This window comes from Clarias gariepinus, chromosome 24 (genome assembly GCF_024256425.1).
Source record: "Clarias gariepinus isolate MV-2021 ecotype Netherlands chromosome 24, CGAR_prim_01v2, whole genome shotgun sequence".
Classification (NCBI taxonomy): Eukaryota; Metazoa; Chordata; class Actinopteri; order Siluriformes; family Clariidae; genus Clarias; species Clarias gariepinus.
In genome coordinates this window covers 18,222,992-18,236,443 of record NC_071123.1, presented here as the reverse complement: position 1 = coordinate 18,236,443, position 13,452 = coordinate 18,222,992, and the positions used below count along the sequence as shown (strand labels likewise).

Genomic DNA, 13,452 nt, shown 5'->3' with positions numbered 1-13,452 from the left:
ATCATTATTCCTTTTTTAATGTATGAAACACTTCCCTCAGGATTTTCATCACAAAGTGGAGTCAGTTGAAAATCTGAGTCTATGAGAAAATACAACTGAACCACAAGATATCATTACAATAAATATTATATGCAAAAATTAAAGTTCACACAAGCTAATGTAGCCGTGTAGATGGACGAATCTGGAGAATATCAGACTGATGCTGTGAAGCTGCAGTCCAGCTGCATGGTGCTTTCAAAAACACGACAGACATCAACACTAGCATGTCAGAGCTTCCCCCACCCCCCCCAACACACACACACCATGATTATTTCACAAGCTTCCATAGTGTCAATGTGTAATGTAGTTCATCCCAAACTGCACCTAGGAACTCTGTTCCTCTTCAGGCCATACATGGAAAAACTGTGGCGTCCTCAGGCCATCAGCACTGCAGACCAGCGCACAGCGTTTTCATTCTAATGCGACTCAACATGAAGTGGATTTTCGGCCATCCGACACGCAGGATCATACGGTCCATTTCAAACACCTGGTAAAAAAAAAAAAAAAAAAAAAAAAAAAAAAGAAGACCGTATGTGAAGATGTAGTCTGAACAAAAAATATGAAGTGCAGGTCCATGTTTTTATGCTTCATGTGTCGGTTTTGTGCAAGTACGTTACCTGGTCTCGTGATGTGTCGCTAAGCATCGCACGCAGCAGTATCGAGCGCCGCAGGAGACGCAGGTGTAGTTGGAAGGAAAGCCGCACACAGCACAGAAGTGACGCTGAGGAAGCTTGGACGGCTCGGCGCACGCCGTCAGATAGTTTGGACCCTCGCTTACACTCAAATCCTGGACAGAGGGAAAGAGAATGAAATACTTAAATAGAATGAAATACTAAAAAAAAAAAACCTGCACAGCTTAGCTATATTCCTTTTTCTTTTATTTTCTTTTAAGTTTTCTTCTTTTCTTTCATTTCCTTTTTTCAATCTTTCATTTGTCCATCATTGGTTTCTTTCTTTAATTTTTGCATTGTTTCCTTTATTTATTAAGTCATTCTTTTCCATTTCCATTTTAAATGCTCGAATGAGCCATCTATTCTGTGTTTCTTTCAACAAAGAGAGATTTTTATATGTTATTTATTAATTTACATGTAAAACTGGCCTTGCTATCTCCTTGCTAATATAATATTGTGTAAGGAGCTGATTTTTCAAACACGGCAGTACAAACAGTCAAACGCTGCAAGGATTTCTAAAGCCTTTCTAGCCAACTGTGATTTCTTTTCACAGTAAATCTCACTTTGATTAATCTGTTCGACAGTTAAATGATGTAAAATGGACATACAATAAATCAATTCAGTGTCAAAATGTCAGTGAGCCTTCTGTGTAACTGCAAGAAAACTATAAAAGTAATTTTTACACCTTTTTACTTAGAAACTTTTACATTAGAAAGGCAATCTTTGAGTTAAGGAACGTTTTCAGAAATATATTCAAGACAAAAATCTCAATTGAACCATGATAATTTTTTTCAATTAATACGGATACATTAAAATGCATAGATAAGCTTGTATACCACCGTGATACCTGTGGCTCTTAGTAGTGATCTCTCGTCCTACAGAATTCACTTTCAAACCAATTTACAACTCAATAAACTACCTAATTATCAACATGGTTGTATTTGAGCTGAACAATAGATATATATATTTTTAACAAATGATAGTGCTTGTTTTTAAAGCCTCACCTCCTCCTCGAGCAGGGCTTGGAAGTTTTTCCGGAAACGCTGTTTGAAATGGTCACCTCTGGTCTTCTTTCTCCGCTTTCCTTAAGCATTACAACAAAAACACAGAAGCGTTAAAAAAAAAAAAAAAAAGGGGCAAACCGTCTGCTATGAAATCTCGTATGTGAACAAATACCAAAACATTATTGGGGAAATGTTATTTCTGTTAATGATTCAGCACAGTATGAAGAAGTAGCATGCGTCTTCATACACACAATCCTTTCTCATTTCTAAGAATAAATAGAACAGACATCATTTAGGATTACAACATTCTTTAGCAGGAAAATGTCTGAAAACCTTCTTTGTTTAAGTTAAGATTATTAGCAGAACTTGGGCTTTTTAGAGTCTTGTTGTGCATGTATGTAGACACTAAAGACACAGACACTTGTATTAAAGGCTACAAATGATCGTTTATTATCACACTGCACTCCTTGTGTATTAGCACAGGAACCATTACTGTCTTTCCTGTAAGAAATTGTATCGGCTATACACTGGAGAAACCAAGAGGGGACTAGACGATGGTTTTAATAAGCATTTCCATATAATCAGACTTTCCTTTCCTGGGATGAGACACTTCAACAGCCATGGCCATAACATCAGGGACAGGCCTAACCTTAGCCTTATCCATGAGGTTACAAAAATGTGTGCAATGGACCATCAGTGTGTACAATCACTGTCCAATCATTTCATTATTCCAAATTCACTCCTGACTAAGCTTAGAATTTATCTTGAAACAAGGCACAAAACTTGAACATGAAATAACAATGCCTGGGAATGATTGTGTATCACAGATATATGAAGAAAACTGAACCGTCTTTACTTGGGAGTAAGCCCTTCCCCCCCCCCCACTTTGATGCTTTTGGCTTTGGATCATTATAAATTCACAAATTGTATTGATCTGTGAATAGTAGACAGTACTGGGCAAATGTGTTAGGAATCATATTACATAACATCTGTACTGCAGATATGGTTATCATGTTTGCATTATTACGTACACTACTATTCACTATTTCTGCAACATATTACATGACACTTTCTTTTTAGGCATGCAAATGTTCTTCAGTGTTCAAATGAAAACAAAAGCAAAACACACATGCACACAAAAACAAAACAAAACAAAAAAATCTAATGCAGGCTCCTGGGTTTTGTATGAAAATAGAAAGGACAAAGTTAGCAGACAAACTCATTTTCCAGCACACATCTGTATCTCACACTACTGATTACTTTCGGTCAAATCTTTAGTGCCCTGTTGTAGTTCATTTAATAGTGAAATAATTACTAACAGACACACAATGTTATCCTGGGGCCCTGATGCAGAAATCTCCTTAGAATCACCCAAGAAGAGGCTTGAAATTTTGCCATTCTTTTTCACTTCTAACTTAGTGCTAACAGTTTGGGGAAGACTCTTCTTTTTCATCATGACTGTGTAACAGTGCACAAAGCAAGGACTATAAAGACATGGTTTGATGAGTTCATTGTGGAAGAACTTGACTGGCCCAAGCACAGAGCCCTGACCTCAAACACACCAAGCACCTTTGGAATGAACTGGAACTGCAATAGATTGCGAGCCAAACCTTCTCATCCAACATCAGTGCCTGACCTCATAAATGCTCTACATAATGAATGGCCACAAATTCCCACAGAAACACTCCAATATCTTGTCGACAGCCTTCCAAGGAGAGCAGAAGCTGTTATAGCTGCAAAAGGGGGACCAACTTCATAGTGAAGTACACCCTCTGGCAAAAAGTATGGAATTACCACTCTTGAAAAATGTTAATCCAATTGTTCAATTCAAAAACTAAAATCACAGACATCCCTCAAACCTATTTTATTTAACATTCCAACCCTCCGGTTTTAAGAAACACTTTAAAGGGATCATCCAAAAACATTTTTCATTAAATGTTAATATGATCTTTAGGGTCCTAATGAAAAGTTTGTAATATATTTAATTAAAAATTCTCAATGGTTGTGTAAAAAAAACACTACTTTTAACTGGTAAAAACTAGCTCTGTTCTCAGCAACCTGTTTCAGTGCATGTTCCTTTAAATGCTTATGATCTCTGCTGAGCCCGCCCCCCCCCCCAGTTTTGTGGGGCGTGTCTTCACAACAAACGTGGGGTATAGCCACGGGAGTGTAGTCCAGTGCGGGCAATGCTTTGGACTGCATTACCCACAAAGCATTGCCCACAACGCAGGGCTTTGTGGGTAATGCAGTCCAAACTGGAAAACGCTGGAATATAGAGCCTGAGTCTGTTTTCTTAAGTAGTTTTTGGTTTGATTTAAGTACGGAACCTACGCGAAAGTTTGTAATATCGCCTGACAACGCAGAAATTAAAAGAATGGACATGCATCGACTCGATTTGTCTCTCTCATCACTGCATGGGCACGAATTAACGGGCTGTTACGCTGCCGCGAGCAACAACAACAAAAGCGGAGAAACTTACTGAGAGAGATACGGATGCGATGTGTTTACTGATGTGTTTACATGACTTTTTAATCTTCGACAGACATCGTTATAAACCATCTAACGTAACAAAGGTAAGCATAATATAGTTTTCCGACTACGTACACAGTTTGCAACTAGACAATCACCTTAATGCATTGTTTATTATAAACGGGCGATTAGGGATTATATAGAGATGGATGTACACAGAGAAGAAGCCATAACCATGTTCTATGAGAGTATAAGTTAACTTACACTCCGCATTCATCGTGATTATTAGAAAAGGCGATCTGCAAAGATTCATAGAAAAAGAAATTACTCACTGAGCCTGGTGAAGATGAAGCAGGAACACGAAGCGTTAGTACAGATCCATTTTTTAGGAGCTGCTTCCTAGTAAAACCTGCTTTATATTGACCCGCGTTTATAAAGCAGTCTGGTAAAAAAAGATTAGTGCAAACATGAACGCATTTAGGTAGATCGGCGGGGACGTTAGCTTTAAAAACAAAATTCAGCCACTGCGTCCTCAGCGGCTCAGATGTCGGTAGTGAATGACGACTGCTGTATTCGCTATTACACCCAACAACTGTACAACACACTCGGTTAGGCGGCATTTTGCTCCAGCGGCGAAAAACAATGGCCGACAGCTTCTTCTCACTCGAGGCGGGTCTTTGCTAAAACACCAGTGTCAATCAACTAGTGTAGGAGCGGCCTCTTGTGGTGTGGCGTCACAGTGACAGGCATTTGCGATTGGCTTGATTTCAGAAGGGGCATGTTATTGTAATAAATGAAAAGAAAACCACTGGGCGGCTCTTTATCATCGTAGAGTGGTTGTGTACGCACTCTCCTAACACACAGTTCAGTCCAAACAGCTTGAAAAAGTGCATGTAGGCCTGTATGACCCCTTTAAGAGAACGTTGTAGCCGGATTAATGAGGGATACTGTTTGTTGATAGTTAAATCCACGCCTCAGAGAACTCAAACTGCTATTAAAGCCAGAGGTGGTGAAACAAAGTACTAGTGGTGTACCACAGTGTTTTTGTTTCATGATTCCATAATATTTTCCTCAGAATTGAGTGAATCAATATATTCTTTCTGTGCAAAAACAGTTGCAAGTCAATACAGTTTTATTTATTTTTTATGTTTCTTAAAGCCAGAAAGTTGGAATGTTAAGTGAAAAGCCTTACACAGTTTTGTTTGTGATTTTGATGTTATTTTTTTCTACACAATTAAACAATTGAATGAACATTTTTCAAGAGTGGTAATTTAAACCTTTTTTTTTTTATTTGGTTGTATATGTTTTTGAACACAATGTCGTGCAACAACAGCACTAAATTCAGTGTAAACGTGTGAGTACCGGGTTCGTCGCTCTCGTCGAAATGCGGCAGGCGCTTGACCGGCGGCGGAAGGCTCGCGTGCGGGTCGTCCTGGAAGTTATCCTTCTCGAGCGCCTCGAGCTGGCGCGTGAGCCTCCGCTGCCGGGTCGCTCCGTCCAGCACGCGCCGCTGACCCGGGTCCTGAGAACGCACTGAGGGAACATAAAACACCAAAGAATTAGGGCGACACTCATTTATCAATCAAACACAATCTGCATTGAGGACATTTTAAAATCCGCGCTCTAACTAAACAAGCCAGCTAACGGATTAGCATCGGGGACGAAAAATAAACAAACAGTTATGATACAGTGTACAGCTTGTTAACACACACATATAAATATCAAAACAAAAGCCATGTTATCCATAGTTCCACGAATAAACAAATAAATAAATAAATTACGAAACATTAGTACACCTACTTGCTATTTTTTTGTTCTCCGCCATTTTGAAGACATCCAGCTACGGCGTCCTGAAAAGGACAAATCAGAAGCGTGAACGCGTTTCGAGTATTTCCCCAGTCTGGTTCTATTATTATTTATTTCTTTATTTGATGGTACTGCATAGACAGCCACCAATCTCAGCTCAGAAGTAAAAGTGAAAGTGAAAAGTAAAACAACTTCTCTAAAGATTATCTCTGACGCATTTACAATATACAGTACGGCTGTAGCTTGTTTAAGAAAACTCATTTTAATAATTTTATTTAGTCCTTTAGGGAAATGGCGACAGCAGAGCAGAACTGCAATGATCAGATAACAGGTAATGAAATTTTTTCTTCTTTCTTTCTTTTTTCTTTTCTTTCTTACTTTCTTTTTAACAGGTAGCTTTCATTTTAGTCATCCGAAAACGAAACATGTGCAAATCTATCTCAGGCTATATTTTTCTTCTACACACAATCTTTCAAAAATGCTGTTTACTAAGAGCTGTTAATGAAATCATTTTAACATATTTATAATGACATCAAATACAGACAACAACTAAGGAGATTTGAAATGACTGAAATTGGGATAGAAGCTGTCCAACACGTGTGGTGTGCTGAACCTTTAACTTTGTGGAAGAAATGTGATTAAAAAAAAAGTCATGTACGGAGATCACATAAACACTTTAGTGAACCTACACTAGAAGTCAGTGCTATGTATGTTTAATAGTGAAAGTAAAACCTTTTTTTTTTTTTACGCATGCACGCACACACACACACATATGATGTGACAAGAAGTCACCTGATTGGGGATAAACAGCTATGTGTCTTAACATCCTGAAATGTGCGACTTTTAGTTTCTTTGGCAAGGCAGTCTATACAAATACAAATACATTCAACAATTATATTTTCCCATCTGTGTTACCTTAAAGTAAAGCAAATTGCAAAATTACATTGACAGTTGCAACATTGTGATATATGTCATTAGTCATGTTTTTAAGCTGTAAATTAGGAACCGTTAATCAATTTATATCAGAGCTCTTCAACTCCTGCTCAAATACAGTACAGATAATTCAACTAATTTCTTTATTACCAGGTTCAGTGGGTGTGTGAAGGTGTTGGTGAATTACAAACTGTGCTGGGGTTTGGCCCTACAGAACTGAAATGGAAGAACCCTGATTTATATAAACCGATTTTTATGTCCACTTAATCTGCAAAGGATTAACTACTGAAGTAGAAATACAGATTAGTAATATGGAGATCAAGTATAAATCACATAAACATTGTCTTGCCTTTTCACTGCCTCTGTAACAGAAACAAAGTCTGGGTCAAATGTCATCCAAACACCACATCATAGTAAATGATGTCATCATTCAAGGATGTCACTGTACATAAGACTAATTAAAAGTTTCAGGTGTTTATTTAAGTCAAGTAAAAGTTTGGAAAAAGTATTTGCCACTATAGTGAATTGTTTAACGTTCACTTGTTTTGCATACTGGGGTTCTTTGTACATTGAATTATGGTGCTTTAAGTGCAAAGGTTGGTGATACAGCTACTTTACAACTGGGCTACTAGTTTATCTTAAATAGTTTTTTTTATATATGTTATAATTAGTGTAGTCTTTTGATACAGAAATACCACTAAGCATATACTGTACAATTATGGATACAAAAAAGGAGAGACATTAGAACTAAGCATGGGTGAACTATTTCAATGACAACATAGTGTAAATTCTCCCTTTACAGAAAGTAAGCACACTTATTAGCAAACTGCTATCCTTGAATATCTTAAGGAGTCTATTTACAGTATGTCTGTATTTGATTACAGGATGTTATACAGTATAGTACTGAAGACATACCTTACATTTCGGGTGGAATGATGGCAGCATCATATTTGTTTACAAAGTTGACGTACAAAGTTATATTTTATAGAACATATAAGCTTTTGGTTGTACACACAGGCTAATTTTAAAGTTATAAGCTACATTTGTCTGCAGACACCACTGCAGCAGCTACAAACAAGTAACATTAACTTATCTAGTTCTAGTTAAGGAGCATTTAGCTTGCAAATGCAATAATCTGAAAAACTCTATAATAAAGTGTCTACGTTGTCTAGGGAGACAATTCTATATTATTTTACTTAACAAAGAAATCTGACTAACCATATTGCTACTTACAGTACACAACATGTTCTAAGAAGTTGAACTCTAATCTAGAAAAAAAAACAAGTTAGACCTTTTGTGCATGAGCATGAACTAAGTACACTTACTGGAAGTGGACAGACATCTTCTTAGACATATACAAACTTGACGTGTAAGTTTTATTTTATTAGAATTTTGTCATATTTGTAAGTAAGTAAATAAGTATGTATCCTTATTTATCATTGTCATAAAAGCAACAAAACAGAGTAACAACTCCTGAGCCATTAAAATAAAAATGCCTAAAAATAGAGTAATATTATTAATAAAACAACAAACACTATAAATCCTAAAATACGAGTAATAGAATGCTTTTTGCTTTAAAAGTGCAAATAAATAAATAGATAAATATACTTAATTGATTACGTGAGGGAAATTACACAAACAGTAGTAAGGGGAAAAGGGGGGGGGGAGGCAGAATGCAATTGTAACTTATATACTGTAAATTAATAGAATATTGCAGATGATTATATAAAAGAGTGGAAACTGGCAATTCAAACTATGGAAAAAAGATGAAATGTGGATATATACATATCCCATGACAATGAATAATGGGATATGTATATAAGCTGCTATTGCCATCTGTTACATAGAGGTGAATCATTGTACAGTGCAATGGTAGGAATGATTTTCTAAACCGTTCTTTGTGACAGCGAAGCTGAATCCGTCTGTTAAAGAATAAATTCTTCCATGCTTGACAGGAGTTTCAGTGATCTGTTGTCCCTCACTGTCTCCAACGTGATTTGTGTCCGATTATATGTTCAGCCATGCGGATGAATTTGTTTATCTTGCCTGCATTCTTGGCACTGATGCTGCTAAAGGGCACTTGCCACAACAGACTTATACAAGATTTCTAGCATCCTGCTGCATACATTGAAGGATCTGAGCTTCCTTAGGAAATAAAGTCCGCTCAACCTCTTCTTATACACAACGTCTGTGTTGGTCCTCCTGTCCAATCTGAACACCCAAAAACCTGTAGTACAATGGATGTGCCGACACCCATCCTGAGCAGTTTCTAACTCCGTAAAAATGGTTTGATTGTATTAAAGCCACTGGAGAATGTCACGAACCGCCAAGCCACAGCTCTGCCATAATGTCAGAAGCACTCCTGTTCCACGTTCCCAATCACTCCTTACATCTCACTGCCTCACCTTCCGCTCGCCACACACCTGTGCGGCATCTGTAATCATCCCCTTACCTATTTAAACCACACACTGACACCACCTCATTGCCAGATTATTGTGTGCCTTCCATAGCCCAATTCTCCAGCGTTTGTTCCATGCCTTGACTCTTCGCTACCGACCACGCTACGTTTTTCTCGACCTCGCTTTTTGTCTCATGTATTGGACTTCCACGCTCACAGACTTTGTTACCGACCATTGGGATTGTTTTAACGACTACGAACTTGGATCACGGACTTAACTCTCGTCTTTCCGGCTCTGAACTCTGCTCTCCCTCGACCACGAGTAAGCTCAACAAAACTCCAAAAGTCATTCTCCTCCACACGGCTCTCCACATCTTTGCATCCCGGCACAAGTCACGCTACAAACAAAGTCCTTTGCACCGGCTCTTTGCACTTCCGCATTCCTGCGCGGGACACACAGGGCGCTCTCGCCGGCTCACGGCATTTCCGCATTCCTCCCAGGCTCACGTCACACACAGAGCTCTCACTCCGGCTTCCGCATTCCCGCGCCTCTTGCTCTCTCTGCACACACAGCTTCCCGACACAGAGGAGCGAGCGCCCCAACTAAAATCACAGTCGTTAAGAAACCTCGCTGCCAGCCAGTTTCCAATCTCACGTCCGGCAATTTATAACATAATAAATTCATAGGAGTTGCGCCACTGCACTTGGAACCATCTCGTCCTGCAATCCTAACAGAGAAATAAAAAAACATAATTCTTATTGTACCATTGGTCCTAGGTGTGCCAAAACTAGGTGCTTCAACACCTTCATGACTTGCGACATCAGTGTGATCGTTCTCAAGTCATTGAGGCCAGAAGGGAAAGCCTTCTTAGTTACTGGTGCTACACAGGATGTTTTCCATAGCACCATTCTTTCCTGCATTAGACTAAGGTTGAAGATGTATTGCAGGATACCAGACACCTTAACAGCGCAAGACTTTGGAATACTGGGGATCTACATATATGCAGTAAATGTGTGGCCAGTTACAATGTTACTTAAGCCCAATCCCAGTTCTACCCCTTACCCCTACACTTAGACCTACCCCTCCGTTTGGCGCGTTCACGTGAAGGGGTAGAGGTGTCTCATTTCTCTTCAGGTTGGAAGGGTAGGGGTAAGGGGAAGGGCCAGATAGCCCTCCAAACGAAGATTTTTCGGGACCTCACTTCAAACGAAGGGCTAAGCGAAATTTTCAAGATGGCTGCTCACTCGAGCAAGCAGACCCATAAATGTAACAAATTTTTGCCATTAATAAGGATTTTTATGACAAGTTCTCATTATATGTATATTACCTTTAGGCTTGTGTTTGTGTTTATGGTGATGTTCTGTAAAGAAACGTTTGCAAAAAAAATGCTAAAGTTTGCTAGCGGATAGCACCGATTGCACGATATTACAAAAATATATTTTTATGTCATATACACTTTACTGCATGCTACAAACAAATATAAAAGTTCAGTAGCACGGCAGTTTGCAGAGCATTTGATAACGCATTGTTTGTTTTGCTTACGGCCATATGCGTACATGTAAATGAACGGATACGTATGATGACGTATAAGTGTTGTAGTGGCGTCCCATTTCTTAGGGGAAATATTTTAACCCTTTCCCTTTTCGCTTCGTTTCAAGGGACAAGGAGAAGGGGCGAGGGGTAGGGGAAGGGGTAGAAAATAGAATTGGGATTGGGCTTTAGTGTTGATGGAGGGGTATGACCTGGAGGTTTGTATTGAGCAATCTGATCACCTGAGGGGAAAAAAAAACTGTTTAGCATGGGTTTAGTCCGTGCATTTATTGTATCAATTGACATGGATTGAACAGGTCATGAGCGAGTGGTCATTGATAATACTGAGCGAATGGCAAGGGGAAGCGTGAGACATAGATGGTTTAGATGTCAGGTAGCTGGGCTCTGACTATCTTCCCAGCATTAGAAATATATGAGATACTAAGTCAGAGAGGCCAGATTAAGGTTTGGAGGAGAGATTGTGAGCATATTGGTAAAAGGATGCTGAGGTTGGAAATGCCAGGTAGGAGGTTTAGAGGAAGGCCAAAGAGGAGATTTATGGATGTAATGAGAGAGGACATGAAGTTAGTTGGTGTGAGAGAAGAGGATGCCGAGGATAGAGATGGAGGCAAAAGATTCGCTGTGGCGACCCCTGAAAGGGAACAGCCGAAAGACTAAGAAAAATGTACCATGGCCATATTGCACACACAAAACTGTTATTTTCAATAATATCATACATACAGATCACTATTCTTGGCCAAGTTTTCAACAGTTTGGCCAAGTAGCACTGATGATGGGCTGACATCATTATTTCTGTTGTAAAGAATGTTCAAATTTGTAAATGTAATTTGCACATGCTTAAAGTAATTATTTTGTCTAATTTCTCTTGTTTGACACATTTAGCTTATGACCAAACAGCTGACCAGATGTCGGGGAATCGTGTATTAAAATACTACACTGTTACACTTGGAAACACATTAGGACATGATCCGGGGATAGAAAAGAAACTTCATGAATTCATTCCTGGTCTGAAGAATGTGCTGAATTCTCAGGAATGTGATTTCATTCTGGTTTTCCTCCATTTTGATTTACGAGCTGGAACTGATATCAAAGAAGCAGTGAAGATTATTAATACCCTGTCAGGTAAAATACTCATTATTTTAATAAAGTCCTGTTGATTAACAGAGTCAGAGTGGGATAAAGACAGTATTGTTAGAACACCAGCACTTGACTTTATTATTTATTTATTTATTGTGAATTACAGTGGAACCTTGGATTATTCCCATTTTCCCATAGTGTGCATGCACACACACACACACATTAACGGAGTGACTGTTTATATCAAAAAAATTAGCAAGGAACATCGCTAGTCACACTCACGTGAGCGCATACTAACGGAATCACTGCTGTAAAGTAAAAAAACAAAACAAAAAAAAACCCCAAATGAACCTGCACTTTACCTTTGAAAAGAATTGCGACAGAGCGGAGTTTCTGTGTAGAGCAGAGAGTGTGTGTCTGTATGTGTGAGTGTGGGAAGCCGAGAGGAGGAGGGGGTAAGAGGGAATCTGTAAAGGCGAGAGAGAGAGTGTGTGTGTGTGTGTGTGTGCGTCTGTGTTGGTGTGAGTGAAGGAGCACAGTGTCAAATTACGCGCACACACACACACACACACACACACACACACACTGCCTTACACAAAAACTCTGCTCTGTCGCGATTCTTTTCAAAGGTAAAGTAAAACACGACCGGCTGATAAAGAGAGGGAGAGTAAAATGGACCTCTCTAATTGCCCTCCAATTTGTACACACGCGCTGTACAAACACGTTTACAAACACAAAATAAAAGATGTTTTACACACACACGTGGTCACAGTGTTATAGTAAACAGTACATGTGCGCATGGATGTTGATTATACCAGTAAGAGACGAGCACTAAGACCCAGCAGGGGAGACGATTACCCAGAATTCTGCAGCACAAAAGAGAGAAAAACCGTTGGCTCAGTTGTGATCACATGGCACTCGGCATCAAAACAAGAAGCGCATGCATGATACAGATGATATGATACAGATCTGGCCATTAAAAACGCATGTTTTGAGAAAAGGGATCCGGCTGAGCACGGCAAGCTGTGAAAATGCCCTTCATTACCTGTAGGGGGCAGTAGTGTTTCAGTCTGAAGTATTGTGTGTCTACTAAAGCCGAAGATGTGTTCTTCTCTCTCTAATATGTATTTATTCTTCATTTTCTTCACTCCTTCAGTAATGATAATTCTTTAACTACTCCATTCAGTATTATTATTATTAGTAATAGTGCTCTAAATTTATTATTCTTATTATTATTGTAATGCACCCGTGCGTGTGCAAAAAGAAAAAGTACAACTAATAATACAAAAATGTATATGTATATGTTAGCCTAAAACAATATTGTTTTATTGTGTTTATGTGCTTTAAATATACACTAAACAATAAACACTGCCTTGTGCAAAGTAAAAGTGAGTTGCGGGTGTGGCTTTTTGATCAAAAGGCTGATACAGTAAACGTGTGCGCAGAAATGCAACAAACACAAAAATATATGTGCTACTCGCTGAATACAACGCGACAGCACGC

General features: G+C 38.9%; 1 protein-coding gene across 2 annotated transcripts; it reads right to left on the bottom strand.

Annotated features, from left to right (window-relative positions):
• Positions 1-300: 300 nt before the first annotated feature.
• On the bottom strand, positions 301-6,120 carry znhit1 (zinc finger, HIT-type containing 1). Of its 2 annotated transcripts, none has more exons than XM_053485650.1 (5): positions 5,984-6,120; positions 5,546-5,716; positions 1,715-1,794; positions 657-826; positions 301-526 (listed from the first exon to the last, which is right to left on the bottom strand). In XM_053485650.1, exons 1-5 carry the CDS (start codon positions 6,006-6,008, stop codon positions 505-507), a joined length of 468 nt encoding a protein of 155 aa, XP_053341625.1. In that variant the 5' UTR covers positions 6,009-6,120; the 3' UTR covers positions 301-504. The 2 variants fall into 2 exon arrangements, with proteins under 2 accessions (XP_053341625.1, XP_053341624.1); XM_053485649.1 differs by lacking the exon at positions 5,984-6,120 and adding an exon at positions 5,896-5,963.
• Between the last annotated feature and the right edge of the window lie 7,332 nt (positions 6,121-13,452).